This window comes from Gallus gallus, chromosome 19 (genome assembly GCF_016699485.2).
Source record: "Gallus gallus isolate bGalGal1 chromosome 19, bGalGal1.mat.broiler.GRCg7b, whole genome shotgun sequence".
Lineage (NCBI taxonomy): Eukaryota > Metazoa > Chordata > Aves > Galliformes > Phasianidae > Gallus > Gallus gallus.
This window is the reverse complement of record NC_052550.1, coordinates 10,392,316-10,418,748: the sequence shown is the minus strand read 5'-3', so window position 1 is coordinate 10,418,748 and position 26,433 is coordinate 10,392,316. Positions and strand designations below refer to the sequence as shown.

At 41.4% G+C, this 26,433-nt stretch overlaps 2 protein-coding genes across 10 annotated transcripts in view; one reads left to right on the top strand and one right to left on the bottom strand.

Annotated features, from left to right (window-relative positions):
* FBXO39 (F-box protein 39) overlaps nt 1-26,433 on the bottom strand; it is a 53,132-nt gene that overhangs the window by 10,995 nt on the left and 15,704 nt on the right. For 4 of the 6 annotated variants that reach the window (XM_025142113.3, XM_046902753.1, XM_046902754.1 and 1 more), the window contains one exon: nt 7,062-7,649. The exons of 1 other annotated variant lie outside the window; for it this stretch is intronic. In XM_025142113.3, the coding sequence (XP_024997881.1) occupies nt 7,509-7,649 (141 nt within the window). In that variant the 3' untranslated portion in view covers nt 7,062-7,508. Of the gene's footprint in view, nt 1-2,563; nt 2,700-7,061; nt 7,650-26,433 lie in introns of those variants that run through there. One more of the 6 variants, XR_005840901.2, reaches the window with a different exon arrangement.
* SMTNL2 (smoothelin like 2) lies at nt 1,924-26,270 on the top strand. Of its 4 annotated transcripts, XM_015296210.4 has the most exons (9): nt 1,924-2,682; nt 12,675-12,762; nt 13,470-13,709; nt 14,330-14,359; nt 17,620-17,695; nt 19,112-19,282; nt 19,837-19,954; nt 21,274-21,425; nt 23,329-26,270. In XM_015296210.4, exons 1-9 carry the CDS (start codon nt 2,278-2,280, stop codon nt 23,453-23,455), a joined length of 1,407 nt encoding a protein of 468 aa, XP_015151696.1. In that variant the 5' UTR covers nt 1,924-2,277; the 3' UTR covers nt 23,456-26,270. The 4 variants fall into 4 exon arrangements, with proteins under 4 accessions (XP_015151696.1, XP_046758706.1, XP_046758707.1 ...); XM_046902750.1 differs by lacking the exon at nt 14,330-14,359; XM_046902751.1 differs by lacking the exon at nt 19,837-19,954.

Below are 26,433 nucleotides of genomic sequence, written 5' to 3'. Positions count from 1 at the left end.
AAAAGAAGACAGAGAGGGGATCTTAAGTGTGGGAGACAAAGGGACATGGCCAACCTCTTTTCAGTGGTCTGTGGGGACAGGACAAGGGGAAATGGTCATAAACTTGAGCATGGGAAGTTCTGCACCAGTATGTGAAAGAACTTATTCACAGTGATGGTGACAGAGCACTGGAACAGGCTGCCCAGGGAGGTTGTGGATTCTCTTTCTCTGAAGATATTCAGGACCTGTCTGGATGCCTACCTGTGCAGCCTGCTGCAGGGAGCTTGCTTTGGCAGGAGGGTTGGACTCTATCTTTAAGAGGTCCCTTCCAACCCCTATGATTCCATGATTATTGTGAAAGGGAGTTTATTCTCCTCCTCACCTGAGCGGAACAGCTCCACAACTAGTGGGCTGTGCTCCCCTGCTTTCCTTACACTCATTTCATACAAGTACAGCCCCATAGGCTTTGGAGGGATACCTCCTCTGACTGCTGAGAGAAACCATGCTTTTATTTTCAGACACTGGATAGTGGAAGTGATGAACATGATCTCAGATTTCCCTACAAGATATTGTTTCCCTAAAATATATTGTTCCAGTGTGGAAATGTGAACAATATCTTGTTGTTTACAATGCTTCATTGTGGTATCAAATGTAAAAGTCACCAACAGTGCTCTCCAGAAATATCTGGTAACAGAACCCCATAATGTCCTAGCTACTGTGGAGAAGGAACCACCTTCTTTCTTTATGTGAGCCTCTAGCCTTTAAAAAAAAAAAAGCCTGACAGCAAACAAATCACAATCACCACCTGTTATCCCAGTTCTGGCAGAGTAGCATAAAGGGACTTAAAGCCTCAGCAGGCTGAAAAATTAAGTAACTTGTACAATGATTGCTGGAAGCTCAGGGGCAGAGGGAAGATGAACCCAGTGGCCAGTCCCTGCACTAAGTGCCCTGTTCAAGTGAATGAAAAGAGAATCAAGAAACTAAAACTTAGAAATGAGATTCAAGTGGAAACAAATCTCAACTATGGAGATCTGCCAGGGAATGACTTAACATATGCTCTGGGGCACAACTGATTTTAAGGGCTCTGGAATTATGACTGCAACATGCCACATTGATTTGTGTGCAACACGCTGAGAGATTGCATCAAGAGCACTCGCTATCTATTCACATGTGCATTTACTAACAATCATATTTCATGCAGTTAAGTGCAAGGCCTCTGATCTTCAGAGCATGCATGGCTTTGATTTGTATGTCTAGATTTCTTGTGTACTGCATGAGTACAGCGCTGGCATGTATATTTCTTGTGTACTGCAAAGTGTGCTGGTATGTGGGGACTAAAAAGACATAAACATACTATATTGTTACACTTTGCTACAAAGCATAGAGCAGTTCTGAAAGTAGCAGAGGAGTAAAAAGTATAGTGACAAAAAAGCCAGAGAGGTAGTTCCTCCACTTCAAACTTTCTCTGATTAAAGAGCATGCAGGATGTCACATTTCTGTTCCATGCTCTAATGAATACAGAAACACAGTTAGCAGGTTGTGGGAGGTGATTCTCCCTTCACAGGGAAAGATGCATGTATGTGCATTTCTCCAGAAGTTCTCTCAGAGCCGATTATCTCCCTTTGTCTTCGTGCTCCTCCAGGAAGGAATACATTGTTTACTTCGGCATCGGCATGCAAGTAACCCTGGAAAGACGAGATGATGACCTCTTCACTTGCTCTCCGCATTCCTGCCCGACCGCCATCTCCCGCTCACTCTCTTCACGCAAGAGCTCTGCATCCTCGACCTCCTCAAGGCCCGGTTCCGTAACACCGCCCGCAGCCCGCCACGCCCGGCCTTTCCTCCAAGGGCCATGACAGCTGCGAACCCCCCACTGCCCCCGCCCCTTCTCCCTCCCTCTTTCGTTTGTTTCCTCGTGAAATTACATCTCCTCCGAAGGAGCGCACACTGAGCCGAGCGGCCCTGGGCAGTCAGTCAGCTAGCTCCTGGTCTGGTTGCGCCGGTGCCCCGCTACGGCGCGGCACTGCTGCGGTGACCCCGCCGAGCGCCCCGCAGGCTCTGCGGAGCTTTGTGTCTGCAGTATGGGAGCGAACCGGGCTCCGGCAGCCGTGGGGGCAGGTCGAGGCGGGGGTTGGGCTTAAGGGCGGCTAGGAGGAAGCTTTGTGTGCACTCCGAGGGGACGAGCGGGCGGTGGCAGCAGGGAGAGAAGATCTGGTCGGACGTCTGCAGCCGTCGGCTCCCGAGCTGCCCCCTCGCGCCTCTTCGGCCGCACCACAGAATCTAGGGGCCGTGATCACAATGGCCAGCGAGATCGACAACCTGAACAGCCACGAAGCAAAGACGGTATGCGAGGCGTTGGGGCGCTATGAAGACACGCTGCGGGGCGCTGTCCGGGAGATCCACGTGGACATTCAGGTGTTCAAGCAAGGCGTGAGCAGGCAGGTGGATGAGGTGCTGCGTCTCGCTAGCCCCCTGGCACGCACCGTCTCAGAGTTGCAGCAGGAGAACCAGCGCCTGCGGGTGCAGCTGGAGCGTCTCGCTCGGCAGGTGGAGGCCCTTGGCCGGTCGGCGGGGCTGCCGCAAGAGTGGCAGGAGGAGGCAGAGAGGAGCCCTCCAGCTGTGGGACCTAGCTCTCCAGTGCCGGCTTTTTCTGGAGACAGGTTCTCCACCCTTGCGAAGCTAGCAGTGTCTGGTCGGAGCCAAGTAAGTGCTGGCTGTGGCTGGGGAGGCAATGAAGGGAGGGTCATGAGGAGGATGCATGAGCACTTGATGTGAGTGGATGCTTCTACGACGAGCTGTAGGTTACATGGAGCACCTTTTGTGCATTGAATATTTATGAGCTTTTGGAAGGTGCCTAGAGAAACGGCCTTGACTGTTATACTATCTGGAGATGTTTCTGATTATAGCACTACTTGGCCAAACTGAGATCTTGCTTAGAGTGATAGCAATCTCTCGGTTCAGTGTGGTTAGAAGTAAGAAGAGAAGTCTCAGCTATCAGTATCTATGTGTAGGTGAATATCTTTATATCCTTTTCAGATTCAGTGGGGATCTGTGTGCCAGCAATGCTGTTTGTCAGTTGCCAAGCTCACAAAGGAGAAAAACTCAGCATGTATGTAGCAGACAATAATGTGCTTACCTAACATAGTGGCTTAGTGTACTGAAGTGTGAAAGTTTTGAGGTGCAAGTGCTGTGCTGTGCTACTATGGCTCAATCTTAGAGAAGTATGCCCCACGCACGCTGTCGTGGTCTCCGTGACCTAAACTACCACAGAGGTGTTCTTCCCAGTGGTAGAACTGTTTCTGTGATGTGAAGCCTTATAACGTGGTGCGTGGAAAGCTCAGTTATATAAAACTATGTGGCATTAGAGAGCTAGCTTTCAAAACTGACAGCCTATTTCATATAATATTAAGCTCTCTCTTGCAAGATTCTTAAAGACTTGGAGCATGGAAAGTTGTGGGATTGGCTATCCAGGCCTTGGAGATGAAAAGTTAAAGCTTGGAAATTAAACTAATTTGAAGTTATTTGGGTGTGATCGAGCAGAGTCTGTATAACATTCCAGCCCTTTTCCTTCCCACCAACCCAAAAGCATGGGCCACAGCTGACCAAATGAAAAGGCAAAGCTGCCACATGCTGTACCATTCCAATGCTATTGTAGCAGCTGCTGCCTTTTCCCAAAAAGACTAAGATGAACAGCTTACACAACTTCTGGATCTTTTGTTTGTTTTGTTTTCCTCCGTGGAGCCAGCCACACTTACTTATATTGCAAGAAACAGAAGTAAGCTCAGTGCCAGGGAAGGAATGAGAGGAAGTGGTGCCTCACACAACTCATCTTCTCCATTGCCACTGCCTGTTTGTAGTGTGTATTTCACACTCTGTGATAAGCTTTGCATCAAGGCTATGGCATTATCCAGCCTTAGATGTCAGTCTAGGTTAAAATACAGAGTGTGCTTTTGTTTTGGTTGGAACCTTCTTACTTGGCTTTGAGGGTTCAGGGAAGATCACTACAGTACTGGTAGATCCCCAGTGTGCTCCCAACAATTTTTCCCACAAGGATGGATGGCTTCCAGGGTTAGCATAGCTGACTGAAAAGGAATCTCAGTACTGAGAACCATGGAAGATGCAGCTAGAACTACACACACAAAATGCATGCGGAGATTACATAATTTTTCTGATTAAGGCTGTAATGTGGCTGTGCTCAAATGACTAAGGAGCAAGCCTCGATCACTGTGCTGGTAACCCAGTTTCTCTATGGTAATGAAAATATTCCCTGAATTGTCTGAAATTTCTGTTTGTGCAACAGAAGCACTTGGAGCAGAGTACCATAAATGCCACTGTGTTTGTTTTCAGATAAATTAGTGGTTGTGATAAAAATTGAAGAGACTTTCATCCACAGTAAATGCTTATATAAGTCTGAGATAGAAGAAGCAAATAATAGATTTCTGGGAATAGCAGCAAATAAGATGTACTGTTTTGCTCCTGAAAAAAATTGATTGGTTGGGTTTCTTTACAGTGTGTGGTCAATGTAGTTCTTATCCCAGTGAGGAGTTGAGTTCTGTTCCCTTCAACACTTCTATCAAAGTACTCTGGATAAGAGTTTCTTTCTCAGGGTGAAGATCAGGTATTGGAGATTATGAGCATATTTATTGTGTGAACTGTTGTTTTCTAACATTGCTAGTTTACTTTTCAAGGTGATTTCATTGAGAAGAAAATGTGGCTAAGGAGTTCTGAGTATAATTCAAAAGTAAGGACACAAATCTCCTTTTAAATATAACCTTTGGCTAGTCTCTGCTACGCTGTCCTTGAAAACTGATGTATAACAGTCTATGTACTCATTTCGATGGAGCCAGTTGCCTTTCTGTCTGTCAAGTGGGCTAGACTAACAAGATAACCGTCTGCTAGCCCTCATTTCCTGCACGCGACACAGCAGTGACAGTGTTACAAGGATTTGTGTTATCTGCCCGAGATTTATATTGTACCCAAGAATAGGCCTCTCCAGGTACTGAGGAAGGCTGCTTTGGGTGTGTGGGGTGGGGAAGGCAGTGTGTTCTTTGTACATTTACTCCTTTTCTTTCTTTTCTTTTTTCCCATTCTTTCCTTCTCTTTCCTTCCCTTTCCTTTCTTTTCTTTTCCCCCCTCCCCTTTCTGTGGTATGTTGGGTTTTGTTTTTCTGTCTGTGGATGTTTCAGTGTCTGACTGACTTCTGCAGAGCAGGATGGTTCATTGTAATTTGTTAGTTTTAGTGTCAGGTGGTCATTTGCATCCAAGGTTGTTACACTGGCAGTCTTATTTGCACTGTTCTTCCAAGAGATCGTACATAAAAAATTGCTCACTGTTCTTTTTCTATCTTGGGATATGGATGGATTAGAAATCTTAATAATGAAAGGAGAATTGCTTTTTGTATTTGCAACGCTATAGTAAACCCACTCGTTCAGTTGCTACAGCTAGATCTGTAAATTTCTGTTTATCTCTTGACTTAAACTTCAGCTAAGTAGATCTTTTTCTGAAAAGTCTGAGTTATTGAAACTAAATAGAGATAAGATCTTCTATTTCTTTAAAAACAAATAAACAAACAAAAACAAAGTGTGTTTAAAAGTAGCTCTGTGGAATGTTCCAAGGTGTTTAGATTATAGCAACTGAGCTGAGAGGGAACAACCAAATCCAGCTCTGACAGTAGCAAGTATACAAAACTAATGTCAGAACAACTGGGATTGGTTTAAAATTATGATATGTAAAAATTGGGATTAGTTTTTGCCTTCTGAGTTAATCTTTCTTAAAGCATTCATGCAGCGCTTTTGGCATGTAGATTTTACTTTTCCTTCTTCACACTTTTTTTTTCTTCTATAATCATTAGGGCCAGGAGGTCGGTGTAAGGCTATTGTATAGCGTAAGTTCAGGAGCTGGAACTACGTGGATTGAGCAGGATTTTGAGTTAGTCATTCTGCAAACTGGATGTGATTTCTAGTAATAATATAGTTACGTTTTTAAGAGAGATTTTTATGTATGAAATAATACTTGCATAGTAGAGGCAATCTTGCATGAGACCACTACACTATTTTAATATGTTCTGTGTGGTTTGGATGGTGTCAAGCAAATTGTAGTATATAAAAACAGGATAAAATCAACATTACTTTGGAAGTAGTACCAACTTGTTCCAGTGATTTTTGTCAAGGTGAAAGAAAGGGACCTTGCTTTCTTTTTCCCTATTTGAAGACGTTTCTCTCCAAATAATTTTCTGCTTTTATGGTTTTATGTTTTTATTTTGGCAAAAGATTTAAGAATAGCTTTTTAGCTATTCAGTACAATACTTGTTTTTGGACTCAGTGATCTTTGTAGGTCCCTTCCTACTGAACTGTTCTGCTCTGTTCTGTCCTTTTTGTGTCTGCAAGGAAATACAGTATAAACTTGACTGTGAATTCTTATGGTTCCATTGTTTATAGAAGTACAATATTCTGAGCTCTGTTCTAACTGCACAATAATTTGCAGCACAGTGAAGAGCATGTTTCATTTTTCCAGTTACATCTCCTGACAAGTCATTGGTTCTGTACTTCGTTTCAGACAATTTTTGGTCAAAGCTTTCACTGCTAGTAACCTATGATGTCATTCTCAGCAGCTAGCTTTGCATATCTTCTGTGAAAAACAGGGAGAACAGCATAGAGCTAGAGGTACTGTTAGCAGCTAAAGTAGATAAAATTTGCCTATTACAGTCAGTGTTTATTTGTTTGTGGTATTGGGAAGGGTGTATCTGTTGGATACAATGGCTGCTGAAATCTAAGGGTAGAGGACAGATTTTAGTGAATGAGAGGTGTTCCCCTATTCCTTCCTTCCTGATGCTTAGTTCTTCATTTTTTGAATGTGAAAATTGTGGCAGAGCTCTGAAAAGTTCTGATCAAATCTGAAGTTTGGAGGTTGTACCTATGAAATTCAGTTTCCATCAGCTCCAGAGGATCTTGACTGATAAAGGCAGTAGGAGAATTATCACTTGCTTGGGTCCCACTCATTTGAAGATACTAAGTTGTTGAGTTGCAGTGTCATATAAACATCTGTGATTAAAAAGTCTACAAACATGTCAGCCCAAATTCTTATTAGGCTGGATCTAGATCAGTTTGGTTTATAGATGGATAAAAAGAGACTGTACGTTTCTACTTTTTTTCCAATCAAGTGTTCCTACCCTGAACTTAAGCTTCCTCTGTCCAGAAATTTACTCTCACATTGAATCAGGCTAGTAAACGACGCTTGTCGTGATGAGTCAGTAAGAATTAGTCAGTACTTCCTTGATTAGAAAAGTCTGCTCACCTAGCCTTGCCTCTTTTTCTTGGTGTGACTTCTGGAGAAGCTGTATACGTGGATTATGGGATTTATTTCTGTCAGCTCCAAAGCCTGGAAAAGTTTGAGATTAAAGGTGGTAACTTGGAATCATTCCTTAACCATGATGAGTCTGTCATGTAAATGGTCTGCTGATTTCCAGGGATTGAAGTGCCTGATGGGAGACTTTAGTTGGCAACTTCACTCAAAGCTGAGGAAAATATCATTTAATTCCAAAAGTTGAGAGTGTTGAAACTAGGAAGACTGTGTTTTCTCTTCAAAAACACATTGTTTGTAGATTGTCCTTGACTGAATTGTCTTTTCCTTCTTTTTCTTCTTCCTTCAGTCAATGCAGGATGCTGAATAAGCTGCAGAGTAAATAGATAAATATATAAATAATGAAAATGCAGCTCTGTAACATGTCAAAGGTTGGGGGGAATTTTAAAAGTTGCAGAATGGGGAAAGAAGATTCTAGGAGGAGTTGTGCCTGCCTTCTGCTGCTTTTTTTTAGTGTGGGAAGCAGATTAACACACAGCTGTCAGTGGTATTTGTGTTTTTTGTGGACAACCACAGTGTCTTTTAGTGGTTTTCTGTACAGTCGTGGTACACCACAATACCTTTCTGTGCCTCTGTATACCTTTCTTTTCATGCTGCAGTCTTTCTTTGGCAGAGACTGATCACTGTCTTTCTGCTGTCATTATGCACGTTGCCTGGTACAAAGATATACTATTCTGGGGGAAAGTTTCTAGGTGCTCCATAACCTAGGTGCTGCTGAATTCTATTTTGCATATAAACAAAGCTAAGTCAGAGCTGCATTCAAGTGTTTTTCAAAAACAGTCATTGAATGATGCTGCTTGAATGGCTCCTTCTGCGGTCACTATTACAGCAGAGGAAGGGTTACACAGGACTGTATCCCAAACTGTAGTAGTTCTGAGACTGAGGCAAATTGGCATTATGCTGTTATGAGCACCTTATTTTCAGCAAGAAGTCTTCTTGACTTCTAAGATCAATCCCAGAGCAATCAATGAACGAAACTGAGGAGGTGGTGGCAGAAGTCAAGGGACATAGCTGCTCTGATACCTCTACAGGGTTAAAAGCTCATGTAATCAAATGCCTTGTGCTTTTGTCCAGATGAAGACAGGTGAGGTCTGTCTGTAGTCCTCTAGGTGCCCCTGTGTGGCTCTGTGCTCACAATAGTAAGTCCTGGTGAGGGGCATGTGTCAATGCTTAGGGTTCAAGTCTGTTACGTTTAATTCAGTCTAGCTGCAGTCTGTTGCTGCTTCAGGACATGGTGACATTGACATCGTATATATAGTTGCTTGCTTCCACTGCAATCTAGTAACATAACTGTGTGGAAACAGGATCTCATGGAAAACTAGTGAGTTTTGATAACAAAAGGGTTTATTCTTTCATTTGATTTCTGAGCTGATGCGACTTGCTCTGTGGTTGCACAATTGATAGATCTGATACAAGGGAAGCAGAGGAAAAAGGCAGCCTGGAATTGGAGAGAGGCTCTGTATTTTAGCAGTGATGCTCGGGAAATAAAATGAGAAACTGCACCCACAACCTTGGCACTGTGTAGGTCGAGGTCTTTGACTGGGAGAATAGAGGAGAACACTGCCTGCCTTCCTTGATCCCTTCAACATCTTTCTGGGTACCTAAAGTCTCTTAATAATTTGTGGTTTCTGTGTTGCAACCTCATGTGACGCTACTTGAGAGAGCAGAAGTGGATAGCAGTCCTCTGGCTTTACTGATGACAGTAGCCTCTTGATGTCACAAATGTGGGCCCATGGGAGGCAGCAAAACTCTCTGGAGAGACTGTCCAAATGACAAATGAGTGATTCAGTGCCTTTCAGCAAGAAGCCCCTGATTATTAACACCCTTTGCCACCCTTTGGTGGCAATGGTTCTAATAAGGATGCTTGGTTGGACCAACTTAAAGTGGTTGTTCCTTCTTGTGTCTTGACCACTACCTGTACCTTCTCCTTTTTCCTCAACCTCATGAGCCTCAGAGACTCATATTTGTTGTGTAGGGGCACTGTGGGAGCAGGGGGGAGACTCCTTCTGCTGTAAGTGGAAACGAAGGACTGGTCCTCCTTATCTTGTTTGTGTTATTGCAGTATGTCTCTTCAAGGTTGGAAGCTAGTTTAGTTTGTTTACCTTTTTTGGACTAAAGACAAGGGCTATTGGTCAGCTTGTGTCAGTTCACAATACCACCCTTTGATCTCTCTCTCTCTCTCTCTCTCTCTCTCTCTCTCTCTCTCTCTCTCTGAGTCCTGGATACTACCACTGTCTGGTACCTTCCTCTTGCAACCCGGCCACTTGCTCAAAAAGTTCATGGAGCTGGGCATGCTTGCACCCATGATACACACCTCTGCCCTCAGCCCCTAGGGGGACTTCGAGAGTCTAAAGTTCTTCATGGTCAAAGATGAGGGCATCTCTAATGCTCCTTGCGAGGTCTATTTGGGAAAGGTGTGGCTAGTCTAGGTTTCTGCCCCAGCCTGGCTGTTACAGTGGGCAGTGGCCATATTGGTTTCAGTAGAAGGCTCTTCCCTGCTTCTCCTTGATGAGAAGAAAGCAAGCTGCTTTTTGCCCTCACTGTGTTCCCTCTGTAATTTGATACTCTTTCCCTAGAATTTTTCATCAGCTACATTATTGCTTTTCCATGTGTTTTGGTTTTTTTTTAGTAAGTGTGATGAAAGCAGGTGAAATCTAGCTTATAGCTCCACATATGTCATGAGGAAATGCCTGAAGGTTTATCTGCAATAAGAGAATGACAGAATAATCACATAAACTAGCAAAATACTGTTTGATGCATCTTCTGGGTGTGACATAAAAGGAATATGACAGGCAAGCAGATATAGAACACAGCACTGTATGAAACTGCTTACAAGCATGGTGCTCAGTATTCCAGTCTACCAGATGACTCTGCTGCTATTAAGCCAAACAAAAAAAAGAAAAGTGTCCATTTATGTGTTAGTTGTTAGCAACTGTGATTAACAACAGTTGGTCTTTCTGGTATTTTGATGCCAGACTGTAATTTGGTCATTAACCAGGCCTGATACTGAGATCTGCTTTTGCAAAGCTTTCAGTTACAGACAGGTAATCATAGAATCATAGAATGGCCTGGGTTAAAAAGGACCTCAAAGATCATCTAGTTTCAACCCCCCTGCTGTGGGTGGGGTCACCAGCCACTAGACCAGGCTGCCCAGAGCTGCATCCAGCCTGGCCCTGAATGCCTCCAGGGATGGGGCATCCACAACTTCTCTGGGCAAACTGTTCTAGTGTGTCACCACCCTCTGAGTAAACTTATGTTTGAAGGATGAATTTTAAAGCAGAATCATGGAGCTGTAGCTGCACAACTGAGTACTTATCCTTTGTTGAACAATTTGTTGCTGTTTGTAATCTCTTGCAATCCTTCTACCTGCCAGTGATTATTAGAAAGGATGAGTTCTGACCTTTTTTGATGAGCAAATCTCACATGCTGGCAGGAGCACAATCACTTAGAATCTTTCTGCAGTGTTTGTGGTTCAGCATGATGCCTTTGTGAACAAGGAGGACTAAAATTACAAGGATGTTCTATTTTGATACTGTCAGAAGAGTCTCTCTTCAGTGTTGACAGACTGCTGGAAGGACATCTGCAGAGAACCAGACTGCTATGGGGAAAGCAACAGAGTGATTGCCTAGCTGGCTGGGGTCACTTAGGAAGATCTAAACAAACATTATTCATTGGTATCTAGGGACTTGATGGTGCTTAACAGTACAGGAGTAACTGCATGAGACCTGAGGTATACAAGATAACCTCAGGTTATATACAAGATATATAACACAGACCTGAGGTATACAAGCAGACAGATTAAATGCTCCAAAAGTCACATGCACTGTATAGCGTGAAGCCATCTCAACTCCTGTATTTGATAAAGGAAGTCTGGTCATTCTGTTTACTACTTCTTATTCTCTTGCAATTCCCCTAAGTGTCTTGTTGGAATAATGGCATTCCAAAGTTGCCTGAATCTTCATTTAGGTGATTTTTTTGTTTGTTTGTCTGTTTTGTTGTTGTTTTATTGTGATACAGAATGAACACCTGCTGAAGCTACAAAGGTAGAGTTGTTTTCCCTGCTGTCAATTTTTTAATCCAGGTTTGCGTCAAAATAAGGTTTTGTGAAAAGTGCTTCTACAGTTTTTCTTCAGAGATCACTCCATGTGCAAAAGTTTTTCTAATGCTGTTCAAGGCTTCTTCTTCAAGCTGTGGGGTTAGTTACAGAATACTCCTGTTATCTGACGGCGTCTTTCTGCTCTAGTAGAAGAATTGAGGAATAAATGTGGTGCAGGTTCTCACTAATATCTAGCAGTCGATTGTCTTCCCTTACACATCTCACCTTTCCTCATTTCTGATATATCAGTAATCTCTGTATGCAAAGCACAGAGAGGCAACTGAGGAGCTTGCTTTTCTGAAAATCCCTCTTTCAGAGGTCTCTAAATGAAAGATATCCCACAAAAACCAGTGGAGCTAATAGTGCTTTTGCTCATAAGAGAGTTTTAGATTCTGGACCACTATTTTAGGTGCATATGAAACTATATTGGGGCATGAAAGAAAGTTTGATTGTCCTTCTAATGGAGCTATAAGGCACATTGTGCTAAAACTTGCAGTTGTGTTTGGTTTTGGCTTGTTTTTAGAAAGCAGCATCTTTTACACATTTTAATGGTAAACAGACCAAACTTGGCTTGTTATGTAACGTCCAGACTTTTATCTAGCAGAGCACAGAAGTGCATATGTAACTCCAGCAAGATCACTGACTCAGAAACAGGCAGGAGAAGTGAAATAAAGTAAACCTGTCTGAAAAATACTGAGTAAATCAAGGTTTTGTTTCCAAATATATGGTTAAGTAAATACCAGATACATTAATCTATCTTCTCTCGTATATAGATGGAAATTTTTGTCCTCTAAAGTATCTCTGATTTCCATGTGCTCTTAGTATGGTGGACAGTCTTACTTTAACACCAGCCTCTCAGACTTTCTGATGAATTAAAAGGGGTAGAACAGGAAGATTTGGTCTGGAGTTACAAATCTCATGTTTCCCTTGTCTCTCAACTATTATACAGGGTCTTCAGTTTATCATAATCACAGTGGATACAGATAACTTTATCTAACAAAAGTGGAAGATCCCTGCTAGGTGCATGGGGCCTGTTGAGACAAGCATGTGAGGACTGATACATGTCCTACATTGCCAGTGTTCAGTTTTCAAGTTCTGGCCTTTGGAATTAAATAATTTCTCCCATACTGCATCATGATCACTAGCAAAGGAAGGCCTGTTCTTGACTGGGGTTTCTGGATAATCCTCTAACTTTTGATGCTGTTTAAAATTTAGCTGTGTCCATTTTCTGTTCTGACAGAGTGTAGACCTGGATGACCACCACAAACCTGAGTTTAGAAGAGTTTTTAGTTCTTCCCTCATTGAAAATGGGCATCAGTCTTCATCAGGTAGGAACAGGGCAAGAAATGAGGGATTACTTAAAAATACCTGATTCTGGCAGTCATAGAGCAGCTTTTGGATGTTGGAACCATTAAAATCTGAAATGGTTTCAGGATGGATTTTGTGCTGCGGTACTGTTTATTTCCTAATTAGGAGTCTAACTTTTAATGTTCAACTTTACTGCTAAGCATGCAGTGTGGTGTTTCGTAAATTGGAGACCGTTATCTCAGTGCCCCCCTGATAATAAGATCAGCTGCTCTGCGTTCCATTATAGCCTTACATCTCAAAACATTTTGCAAATTACCGATCTATTTCAATCATCCTTCAGTGGGGGCAGTGCTTTTTATCTATATTTTAGAGAAAACTGAGGTGCCCAGCATTTTGTGAATCTAAGAAAATAACAAGGATGCCGATTTCTAATCTGCATCACATCACTGGGTTGCACAGAGGAAGAGGAGGAGCTTACCAAATGTAGATGCTAATGAATTAATAATCTGAAAAGGCTGTTCTTGCTGAGTGTCTTGGAGGACAGGTACCAGGATTGTACTTCAATTTCTGCAGAGCGCAGTAAATGGTATAATGTCCCAGAGGGAGAACTGGGTAGAGAATTTTGATTGACTTGTAAAATAAAGTTGTTGCATGGAAATTTGTTTGTAATTTTGTTACAGGTGTGTAAGTAGATTTACTTCCTTTCTGATTTTCTTTTATTCACCAGGCCAGGCAAAAGCCTCCCATGAGCTGACCTCTTTTTACATGTCAGACTCTTCCCCTGAGGCCCATGCTCCTGCAATGACCTTACAGATGCCACACCTTCCTGTTACTGCAGTAACCAGAATATCAGAGAAGTTTTCAGGAGAAAACATCCATTCAGCAGGAACAACTAATGCATCCACTGGCCTGCTCGGACAAAACCAGAGCAAAAATGAGATGACACTGAAAACTTCCAACCAGTCAGGTAAAATACGGGGGTGGGGGAGAAAGTCTGTTTTCTGAAGCTCTGTTTCCTTTCATTACTTCAAGAAACTAGGGACAGGGAGATTGTCCTGTGACCTAGAGGTATTATGTAACCTTGCTTTTATGGCTTCCCCTTCCATAATGGCACACTCTGATTTGTAATATCGTGGGTCCTAGTTGGAGGTTGAGTTTATAATGTCACATCTTCTGAGAATTTTTGTTGCCTAATATAAGTGAGTTCACAGTGCAACTAGTACAGTTACTGAAGAAGTATCTTGAGAAGTATTTGCTAACAGGTTTAAAAATGGTTTAGATGGAGGAATGACCGACAGCAGACTGACATGTAGACGAAGAGTTATTGCAGAATTCTATCTAAGTTAAATTTTCAAAAATAAAAAAGCTCATGTCATTTGATTTATAGTAAGATAATTTGTCTTTGGGCTGTGTTTCGTTTGTGTTTAGTGTTGGTGATGCTTTATTGATCAGAAACTATGGAGATAGATCAGATGGAATTGCCAATGAGAAACAGATTATTTGCAGGTTCATCTTTCAAATTTTATCTTATTCAAGCTAAGAATGTAGGAAAGCCTTCCTTTGTTTTTTTTTTCTTCCCTATTTCAGTGAGAACAATGACTTCATCTGCCAATGGAGGTGAGTATTCCCACCAGTGCATCCTTATGCAAAGTACACTGAGAGGGATTCCGTGTCCCATATCTGAGGGATTCAGATCTGAGCATCTAGTTCCATTTAATAGGTACATGACAGTAAGAAAATTGCTAACAAGACTGCGTGCATATTCAATTTCCTGGGTATCATGGATCCTTGTTCTAATTTTTTGGGCTCTTCATCAGTTCAAAGCAAGGGGGCACCTACCTGTATTTGCACAGTGGTGTACATGTGTACTGTTAGGCATTCTCTGCAATGGAAACAATAGGTGCCAGAGAAGTAGGTCAGAATGCAGTTTCACTGGTGAAAAATGTGACTGAATGCAAGCTAATGACAGCTGGAAAGTAGTGGGCCCACTCTGTGGATTTTAAAGCAAATTTATCTGAGCAGAAAAAGAGTAAGTAGTCTGCATGTGTAAATGTGTAAAAAAGACAAAATGCCTTAAGGACTTCTTATTCCAGTAGGAATAGATGAGTTGAGCTTTATCAAAAACTGCTTCTGATTTATATCACCAAGCTGTTACTGTTACAGAATGCGCTGGCATTCCACAGTGATCTCAAATCACACTCCTCCTCAACTTAAAACCTGTAGGGATTTGTACAGCTGTTTGGCAGTTGTTTGTGGTTCCAGATTCACTTCAGTATGCTGGTATTCAACAGAGTGTTGTAAATGAGATGTCCAGTTGATATGAGTCCCTTTTATAGGCAGCAGGGAGAGTTCAGCTCTTTCATAGAGCAATTTGGACAGTGATTAGGTTGAATTGCTTCTAAAATGTCAGTCTTTCATCTTTGTCTATATAAGAAGTCTTTAATAAATGAATTCCTGCCTTGCACAAAAAGTTTTGGCTTTAATGTGTCCAGATTTAACACACTAATAATGGACACTTCATTATTCCACATTTGTGGTGCCTAGCCAGAATCTAGTACGGGGCTCTAAGATGGAAAGCACAAAAAATGTAACCTCAAAAGTGAGAAGAGGAAGATGCAAGAATCACAGAACCACAGAATGGCCTGGGTTGGAAGGGACCTCAAGGATCATGAATCTTCAACCCCCTGCCGGGCAGGGCCACCAACCTCCCCATTTACTAGACCAGGTTGCCCAGGGCCTCATCCAACCTGGCCTTGAACACCTCCAGGGACGGGGCATCCACAACCTCTCTGGGCAGCCTGTTCCAGCACCTCACCACTCTCCTGGTAAAGAACTTCCCCCTAACATCCAACCTAAATCTTCCCTCTTTCAACTTAAAACCATTCCCCCTTGTCCTGCTGTTATCTACCCTTTCAAAGAGTTTACTCCCTTCCTGTTTATAGGCTCCCTTCAGGTACTGAAAGGCTGCAATGAGGTCACCCCGCAGCCTTCTCTTCTCCAGGCTAAATAAGCCCAGCTCCCTCAGCCTGTCCTCGTAGGGGAGGTGCTCCAGCCCCCTGATCATCTTTGTGGTCCTTCTCTGGACCCTCTCCAACAGCTCTCTGTCTTTCTTGTACTGGGGGCTCCATACCTCGACACAGTACTCCAGATGAGGCCTCACAAGAGCAGAGTAGAGAGGGACAATCACCTCCCTGTCCCTGCTGGCCACCCCTCTCATGATGGAGCCCAGGATGCTGTTTGCTTTCTGAGCTGCAAAAGCACGCTGCTGGCTCATGTTAAGTTTGTCATCCATCAGGACCCCCAAGTCCTTCTCTGCAGAGCTGCTCTCAAGGACTACTCCTTCCAGTCTCTGTATAGACGCCTGGGGTTCCTCCGGCCCAAGTGCAAAACCCTGCACTTTGCTGTGTTGAACCTCATTAGGTTCACCTGGGCCCACCTTTCAAGTCTGTCAAGGTCCCTCTGAATGGCATCCCTTCCTTCCTCCGTGTCAACCACACCACTCAGCTTGGTGTTGTCAGCAAATTTGCTGAGGATGCACTCAATTCCATTGTTGATGTCATTGATAAAGATGTTAAAGAGCACTGGTCCCAAGACAGACCCCTGGGGGACTTTGCTCGTTACTGGCCTCCACCTGGACATATAAACCATTGATCACCACCCTCTGTCTGTGGCCTTTCAACAGATTTCTTATCCAACGAGTGGTCCACCCATCAAATCCACATCCCTCCAATTTGGAGATAAGGATGTGGTGGGGGACCATGTCAAAGGCCTTGGTCAAGTCCAGGTAAATGACATCGGTCGCCTTCCCCTCATCCACCAACACTGTCACTCCATCATAGAAGGCCACAAGATTGGTTAAGCATGACTTTCCCCTGGTGAAGTCGTGCTGACTGTCTCTGATCACACGCTCATTCCTCATGTGATCGAGCATGTCATCCAGGAGGATCTGTTCCATGATCTTCCCAGGCACAGAGGTGAGACTCACTGGCCTGTAGTTCCCCAGGTCCTCCTTGCTCTCTTTCTTGTAAATGGGAGTGACGTAACCCTTCCCCCAGTCATCTGGGGCCTCGCCTGACAGCCATGATTTCTCAAATATGATGGAGAGCGGCTCGGCAACCACCTCAGCCAGCTCTTTCAGAACCCTGGGATGCACACCATCCGGCCCCAAAGACTTGTACTCATCCAGTCCAATGAGGTGGTCTCGGACTTGCTCTGCCCTTACAGTGGGGGGAGATTTACCCCCCTGGTCCCCACCTGGAGGCTTGGGGGTGTAGGGCTCAGGGACATGAGAAAGATTGGAATCCTGGCCACCAGTGAAGACCAAGGCAAAGAACTCATTCAGTACCTCAGCTTTCTCTTTGTCCAAGGTTGGTTTTGAGCCACCTTTGGAGTCTGTTCTACTTTAAAATTAGAAAAGTTCCTACTGTAAGTTAAGACTGGGTAATTTAAATTATGCTGTCAATTATGGTAGGCTTCCCAATACTGCTTAAGTATGCCAAAATGACTGTTGTGAGCTAAGCCATAGCATGCTTCTCTCAGTGAAATATCCATGGCAGTTCGCCCTCCTCTGAGGTCTGCTCAAGAATGTGTAAGAGAAGGGCATTTTCTCACAGTCTTTTGTGGCCTGTTAACACAATCTTTGCTGTGGTACAACAGTGTTACAGAAGGAATAAATCCCTCTGTGGCTTGTTGGCTTACAATGGGACCTAGACAGAGGCCTGCTATTTCTGACTGTGGTGAGTGAAAAGCGGTGCATGACTGTCTTACCAGGAAATTATTTGAAAAAGTATGAGGAAAGGAGAGAAAAATGTTTCAACATTGATACATCCTGTTTTTTTTTTTTTGTTTGGTTTGTTTGTTTGTTTGTTTTTGTACAGTGAATGCCACCTCTGTCACTAAGCCTGTCTCTACTGCAAGCTATGAGGCAAGTAGTGGAAACAAAACTGGTGAAAGGTAAGCATTTATCTTGATGTTTTGATAGGCCATTGTGTTTTATATATTCTTGATGAGGTATTCTGATGACTTATAGAACAGGTGAGTCCCAGATGCTGTAATTTAAACACATTAAAGGTTGTGAGCCTTCCTGAGAGCTTTGTGGAGCAGAGATGAGGAGAGCAGTAAGAAAAACAAACAAACAAACAAAAAAAAACAACAATCAACCTTTTGTAGAGAAGTTTAAAGCAGACCTAATTGTGGATTTCACGTTTTTTTTTTACTGTGCTACTAGCGCTACACTACTCTTTGGTGGATTTTTGTTAGGGGAAGCGAGATCTCAGGCCCTCTGGAAACACTTTTAAAAACAGTCAGATGTGTCAGTTTCTGCTTTGGACTTATATTTTGAAAACCAGCAAATGACTGCCATGTTTATCCATAGTTTGGCTAGACTAGAGTTCGGTTTGAAGATAAATGCATTGCAGGATACAGAAGACTTTCAGCTGTCTTTTCAAAAAATATGGCTACTACATACATTTTTTTTATTAACACAGTCACAGTTACTTAGTATAGTGTTATATGGTATGGCAATTACTACAGCCATATCCAGGCATTCTTGGCATGCAAAATATCCATCAAGAAAAGGGGGAGAACAGCCAACTTAAATCTCTTAAGTTGAGCTTGTTCATGCCTTGAAAATCATCCAAATTTTGACATAACATTTCTTCTGAGTTAGTTCCAACATTTGATATACCAATCATCTTGCAGATCTTGCTGTCAGGAGATACGACCTCCAGATATATCAGAACTTAACAGTAAATTCAGTGTCACACTCTTTGCCTCAGTTTCTGCATCATGGGGAGCACTTTCAAAGCCATCTCTGGCTTCCTTCATTAATGCTGATGAAGTGGTTTACTGCCCAAATAAACACAAATGAAAATATAATCCTTAATCAAATTTTCAAGTTGCAATCAGTGAAGCAACACCGATATGCGAAGGATTCTGTGTACTATAACTAAAATTTTCAAAATGAGACTTACTGTTCATGTTTATTTTTAAAGTGTGAAGTAAATTGTCTGGAAACCAAGAATTGGAAGTTAAAGGAATTTAGCACTCCTGTGTGTCCACAACTTTTGCTTTAGTTTGTTTCCTTAAAGGTGTTGCTGTTCTTCTACTCAGGGCTGTAAAGCCTTTGTGGCTTGGCTAACTATGTCTCATTCCTAAAAGTACCTCAGAACCTTCTGTACTTGAGTGCTGTTGTCTACAAGTAGAAATTTAAACTTCACTTGAATTGCTTTTAACTCATTCACGTCCTCTTGAAATTGCTGTTTTGACAGGCAACACTGGGCATTTATGCTGACTGCTGGCACTGCAGAGTGCTACTTCTTTTTTTTTTTTTTTCTTTAACCACACAGTTTTCCTGTAATTCTTCTCTAGTGCAGCTGACAGTTACTGTGGTATGACACCCAAGGCTCACTCCTCTCCTCCTACTGTACATCGCCAAGTTGAAAGGAGGCGAGAACTGGTGAGGTCTCAGACGCTTCCTCGAACTACAGGAACACAGGCCAGGAAAGCACTTTTTGAGAAATTTGAGCAAGACAGTGGAAAGTATGTCACTCTCTTACATCTCCAGATTGGATTTGTTTATGGGAAACTAATTTGTTAATTGTTGCTAGCAGAGGACAACTTGGTGGGAGGACTCTTACAGTGTAGAATTCTGAGCTCAGGGGGCTGTAACGTGTAGATTTGCTGACATTGCAAATTGAGCCCTGGAAATTTACAGGTACAGATTTCTATCTTTCGAGTTGTTTAGCTGAAGAAGCTAATGCCTTTTATTGGGAAAGAGTGTTGTGAAAGCTGCCTTCTCTATAATTAAAAGAAAAGACTGAGAACCTTCTGTTGTCATTTGTTAAGAAAAACAAGGACTACTCTTTATGCATTATGATAAAGGCATGATTTAAACAGAAAAGGACTCAAAATCCTGGCTTCAGTGAAATGAAAATTAGTTTTTCTTGCAGAACCAGCAGGTTGAAGTTTTAGCCACATTTCTCAAATATCACCTGAACAGGGAGTGATCTGGGCAAGGTTGCATATATGTTGCTGACAAGTAGGTTTAAGTTATTCTAGAATGTAATTTAATCTGGTCTCTGTTAATTTTTCAGAGGAAAAGGACAATCCAGAGCTAAACTGAAGAGATCGCAGAGTTTTGGGGTTGCCAGTGCTAGCAGCATTAAACAAATTTTGTTAGACTGGTGTCGCTCAAAAACCATAGGATACAAGGTGAAGACGTTAGCACTTCTAGCTCTTTTTCAGAAGAACCTACTCAAAAACTGAATGTAAAACATGCTAAACAGTGAGTTAACTTCCCCCAGGGTCACAATGTTCTGACATCATGTAACAGGTTGCACGGGCAACACTTCAGGACAGTCATTGCATGAATGAGATTTTGTATGTCTCTCAAAGCATTGCAGCAGTATTTGGTCTGAAAGCTGACATTTTTGTAGTTACATACGTGGACTTCACTATACACACACACATTTTTCTTAGATGCAGACTGTGATTTTTGCATTCTCATCACATAAAGTCTGAATAGTATTTTACCAGTACGTAGAACCTGTTTCACTTTGACTACACAGAAGACCAAATTATTCTCTTCTGATTTTAGATAAGTGAATTTATATTAAATATTTGAGATTGAATCACAGCATGTTAGTGAGCTAATTTCTGTAAGGCAACATCACAATAGATAAGAGAACTCAGTTGCTGAGATTTCAGTAATTTTACCTGGCCTTAAGCCATAATTCCCAAAGCAGTTTCAAGGGGAAAGAGAAAAATTTTACAGGTTGTTTTTTTTTTCCACTTTTTCCCCCAGAAATGCATGTTTTTCAGCTTTTTGTAAAATGTGCTAAATCACAGTATCCTTCAGCAGAGCTAATTAACGTGACTGTTAGTTGTTTAAGAGGAAAGTTGGGGTTCAAATTTTGTATGATGGGAAAGCAACACTAGTAGAGAACCTAAATATATTTTGTTTCATTCTGGCAGTTGAAAGTAACAATAAGCATTAGTGCTAAGAATCAGGGTCTGCAGTAGGCCTAATTCTTCCTGTATTTCTACTAATCTGTGTAATAAACAAGCAATGAATTAGGCCTTACTGAGCAGCAAAGTAAGCAGGACTTTATCCAGTAGTACTTATTATCACAAGGTGAGCCATGCTTCAATTATAAATACTTCATAGGTGTAAGCAATGTCCTCACTGTACATAAACATTGAGCTGGTACATTGGGCCTGCTCCAGAGTTCTCTGAGTTTCACAAGATTCTTCACAGTATTTTAGTAGGTTTTGGGATCAGGGACCTTGACTGTATGTTTGCTTTCTGTTTGGACATGTCAAGCAAGAGGCTTTCATTACTGAGCATGCCCTTTCTTCTCAGAATACAATTAATGTATTGGTTATGCGCAGAGGGGAAGAAAAATATGAAGCCTGTACTCTGTTACTCTAGTCAGTGGGAGAACAGGACGGAAAATTGCAGTGAGTGAAAGCAACTGCTGTTCCATGTTCTCTAGCACTGCATTAATGTGTGTTTTTTTTATTCACAACAGCACATTGATCTCCAGAACTTCTCCTCAAGCTGGAATGATGGGATGGCATTCTGTGCTCTTGTACATTCTTTCTTTCCTGAGTCTTTTGATTATAATAAGCTTGATCCAGCTAACCGCAAGCAGAACTTTGAGCTGGCTTTCACAATGGCTGAGTGAGTATCGCCTTAAATCTCTGTGAAGCGCTTCTAGTTCAAGTCTCATGAAGCTGGCCAGTAGTGAAGAGTTTAATCATTCTTTCGGTAGATCCTGTATCACTAACTTAAGTGTGTTGTGCTAAAAAATAAAGCTCTGCACAAAGAATGCATAGAACAGCAATCTAAAATCAAATGTGGTTTTGCCAGGCACAGTGTAGCTGGCTGGAGTTCCATGTTCAGATCTTTCACCATCTTTGGGTGGTACTTCAATTCTGCTTTCTCACTTCTGTGATCCTAGAAGCAACTGCTAGAACATGTGACTGCTGCAGCCTCTATTAGCACTAGGTTTCATGCACTGCATTTTACCACAGATGATATTGCTAACGGAACTGCTACTGCACAAACCCATTAGCTTCAAAGAATCTGTGGAGTCCTTAATTCTGTTGCCTCTCATTGTTTCCTGATGCTGTAAGACTGTGCTGTAGTTTTGTCCTTACATTTGTAGTATGCATTACTGGCTTTTTCAGTATGTTGTATGAGCGTATGTGCAGTCACTGGATTTCAGTCGTGCTCTACATAGATGTAGAAATTCACAGCTTGCACTTGTCACATTTCAAGGTGCCTCATTACTGTCGTACATGCTTGCCTTCCAAGATTTGGTAGTGTGTATTGATAAGAACTTCTTTACAGTGGGATGCTGCTTTTAAAGGAAAATAGCCTTGGCAAATATATTTTACAGAGGTTATTACTGACAGAATGTTATTTCTTGGGTCATGTAAATGACTATCTGGAAAGTTCCTAAACCTTACAAATTTGTAATTTCTGTGACTTACACAAGACAAAACCCAGCCCATTAGAAACACAAAATAAACAGAACAGATTGCATGACAGAAGTAATTGGTAACAACCTACTGGATGGCTGTGTGTTGGTAAGCGAGACTTGCATACTTTTATCTTGACTGATCTATGTTTAGCTGTCTGAATGGTTTCCTGAAAAAGGAAGTTGCAACCTGTAGATTAAGGTGCAATTTAGACATTTACTGTTTCTGTTATGGTTTTACATCTCCAGTGGGTGTTCAGTATGACTTCTGTGTCCTTGCATTTCTTAATTGAGCAGTTTGGCCACAGAGAAGCTAACAGAGAAACCAGGGAATGCAGAATCAGATGCAGAGTAGAAGCCATGTTTGGACGTTTGCTTAGGTCTGCAAAAGATTATTAACAGGGAGGAAAGTTGTTCAATTATCAGCCTGTCACTTCATTTATCATGTATCTTAATTTTTGTATGGGTTTTAATATCGATGACAGTTAATCTTTCACATAGGTTAGCATTAACAAATTCTACTCATGCAGAATTAGAGAGGTTTGCATCTGTGGAAAGTGGTGCTCAGACACTCAGTCCAGCTTAGTTAATGTATTTGAATAGTATATACTTGTAATACAAATAAATGCAAATTACTCCTCAGTCTGCAGCAAATATTTATTCCGCATCTTTTTTTATGTATCACTTGGTGAAATAATTATTCTGGTGATAACTAGCATCAAAATGTTTTGTACTTGATGGATTATTGATTGGGGCACTGCAGTATTCTCCTGACCACAGGAAGTGGAGACTAACTTTTTGTTGAGGAATGAGGATTATATTACATGCTGCAGAAACGTGGGACAGTGAAAAAGGCCATACAAGGCTGGGTCAGATCACAGTACAGAGGAAAAGAGGGAAAGAACAAGTATTTTCCATGATCACAAAAATATCAGACTCCAATATTACCTCAGCCTGACCATTTCACTGTTGCTGATAAATCTCAGGATTTCTTATATACCTCAGTGATGCTCATCTCAGAGCAGCAAAGGAATCTTGGAAGTAGTTACAAGCTTTGGCTTTAACCCTTGATTTGCTGAATTGGTTTTATTATTACTACAGGAAAATGGCTCACTGTGATCGTCTGATAGAAGTGGATGACATGATGATGATGGGCCACAAGCCAGATCCCATGTGTGTCTTCACCTATGTCCAATCTCTGTACAATCATCTACGACACTTTGAATAAAACCATCACCGCCTGTCCAGCCAGAGGGATCGAGTATATTATGCTAATGGAAAGACTGACATTTTGCAAATAGAACACTGTTAGTTCTTGCAAGCATGTGGACAGTAAAAAGCATTCAATTGTATTTGCTGACTGAAGTGTTACTGAGCACTGCCTATGTACTTTTGGTGCTAATAGTAGGTTGAATTTTTAATATTCTTTTAAAGATTACAGGAAGCTAAATCTCAGCTCCTGTCTCTGTTAGAATCACAGAATGGCTTGGGTTGGAAGGGACCTTAAAGATCGTCTAGTTCTAATCCCACTGCTGTGGGCAGGGTTGCCACTCACTAGGTCACGTTGCTCAAAGCTGCATCCAGCCTCGCCTTGGATACTTCTGGGAATGGGGCATCCACAACTTATCTGGGCAACCAGTTCCAGTACCTCACTGTCTTCATGGTAAATAAATTCTGCCTAATATCTAATCTAAATCTGTAACTTCTTTTGGTAGGGTAACTCCTTGTCCTGTTGCTACGTTACTGGGCTAGAGACGGTTTTAAATACAAGTAATTCTGCTATGAAGATGATCCCTCCTAAAAATACGGGTAAAACTCTAGGAGGCAGCCACTTCACTTCCACTTCTTTGCTCAGCATACCACAAAAGTAATAGCAGACAGACAAGAAAAATCCTGTTTAACAAATTTAGCAATATTACCACCATCCCCATCCCACTTCAGCAAACATGCGTGCATGCACACATGCACATGTTAAATAGGCACCATTCTAAACTCTGGAAAGCAGTGGTCCAGCGTGACAGGAATGAAGCCTTTACAACTTGTTCAGTCCTCATGTTTTCTCTAATGCGGCCAAGCAGTGTTTCCAAAAAAAGAAGTGTGAAATATGTAGGAATTCTAAAATGCCTTGGGCTAGTATCTGGTTTCAATTAAATTAATGTTAAATCAACAATGTCTCCATTAACTAGAGTGGGTTTACACCAGAATTGCTAGACAAAAAGTTTGTGTTTTATCTTTTCTGATTTCCTGTTTGCTAAATAAACATAGCTTTGTTTTCACATTGAACATTGTAAACAAAAACACTAAACAAGCATATATTTTTTTTTCCTAGGGCCTTTTAACTTATTCCTTTCCTTAGAATAATCTACATAAAGTAAAAACTGCTAGCCACAAGCCCTCTACTCATGCTAGAAAATGGGTTTCTAACCTGCAATTATTTGTGCTCTTTGTAGATAGTTATAAAGGTGACTTTGGCTCTGTGTTGATGGCCATTTATAATAAAACACGTCAAATGTTCTTTAGAATTATTGCTTCTCTATAGAAGGATTTTATTTTATCCTTCCTTTCTAGTGCAGTTTACTTAAGAAACCATGAATGAAGCAACCACTTTATCAGAAGTCTGGGGGGAAAAAAAAAAAAGGCATGTAAAGGTAGAGTATAAGCTAACTGCGCAAGAGCTGGATCACCAAGATCTGTCCAAAGTGTGCCTAGCCTGTTTCTATAACATGTTGGAAACAGCTTGAAAGCACATTTTAAATGCACATCTTAGTATGTATCTGAAAGATATATGATCGGACTAGCAGTAATCCCAGGTACTTCTCACACAGGTTTAGTGCAAGTGGACAGGGGTCAGGCAGGTTATTTGTGATGTGTCTGCCATTATTGTCTTTGGTTTTTAACTTTTTTTGAATGATCATAGTTCTGATGAACAAGTGTGTATCTGTTTCTCCAACAAATGCTCTGTAAAAATGAACAAACTGTAGCTGTGTTTTGGAGAAATGATCAAATTAGGCACAGTGAGAAATCAGTCTGCAGTAGGTATGTGATGTGCATATTTCCATTCTTATAGCAGAATACTTTTTATTGACTAGCAGAGCCAAGTTTCACTGCAGCTGTATTACTGGCAGTAGCAGCTTTATACATTTATTTTCTTCACAGTCCCAGCTCATGAATGATTGTCTTGTGTGAGTGATAGAGACATGGTTAAGTGCGTGGCCAATTTTGGTCTAGTAGCAAATAATTATAAAAAAGGAAATTCTAGGCAGAAGAAGTTTAGTCAATTCACTAAGAGGAATTAACATTTTTGCTACAGTTCAGCTTGTTCACATCTACCCAAAAGCTATTTGCACAGTTTCCAAAATTTCTCCCACTTTAAAGAGACAATCATAAAGACATCTTGCCAGCTGGGGAGTGGAAGACTGTAAGCTGGTATTAACTCCTGATGGTTTGTATATAAGGGCATGATAGATATCATATTATTGCATAGTTATAGAAAAGTACAGTGCATTAAAATGCATTAAGAGAATGCCTGATCTATAATATATAGCCTGGATGAGATTGTATGATTAAATTTAATAATGTATGTAAAGTATGCCCCTGATGTTTTTTTAGTGTTTTTAGTTAAAAGTAATACAGTGTGTATGAATATGATGGTAAATGTATTTAACATGAATGACAAAAGAACAATGTATTAAGTCAGCATATTGTATTTTACACAGAAGGAGGGTGTCTTGGATTTTTTTTAATACAGTTTCTGCACTGTATCTAAAATTCACTACTATCTCAGATAGTTTATTGGCATCTTTATCCTACTTCTAAAGGCTAGATCAATTTGTTCTGTGTCAGATTTTCAAAATAATCCTAGCAGAGCCATTACCTACTGTTTAGGTGATTATATTTTTCAATGCTAAAACTTCCAAAACCCAAACATGTTCAGCCTTTAAACACACTTTGTTCTCTTTAGTCAGTGTTTTTGTTTACAAGCTATTTCTGAGCAGTTTTCCTTAGAACATAGCACTGAAATAAACTACATGCTGGAGAATTAACCTACAGAAGCTTTGAGTAATTCTGTTCTCAAAAAGCAATGCAAGTGACTCTCTATCTTATTGTACTAGCCATATATGAAATTAACAACAAAGAGAAAAGGATAACTGTTAAAGATGCACACTGAAATCTAAGCAATGCAAGCATTTTCATACGCCATAGTTC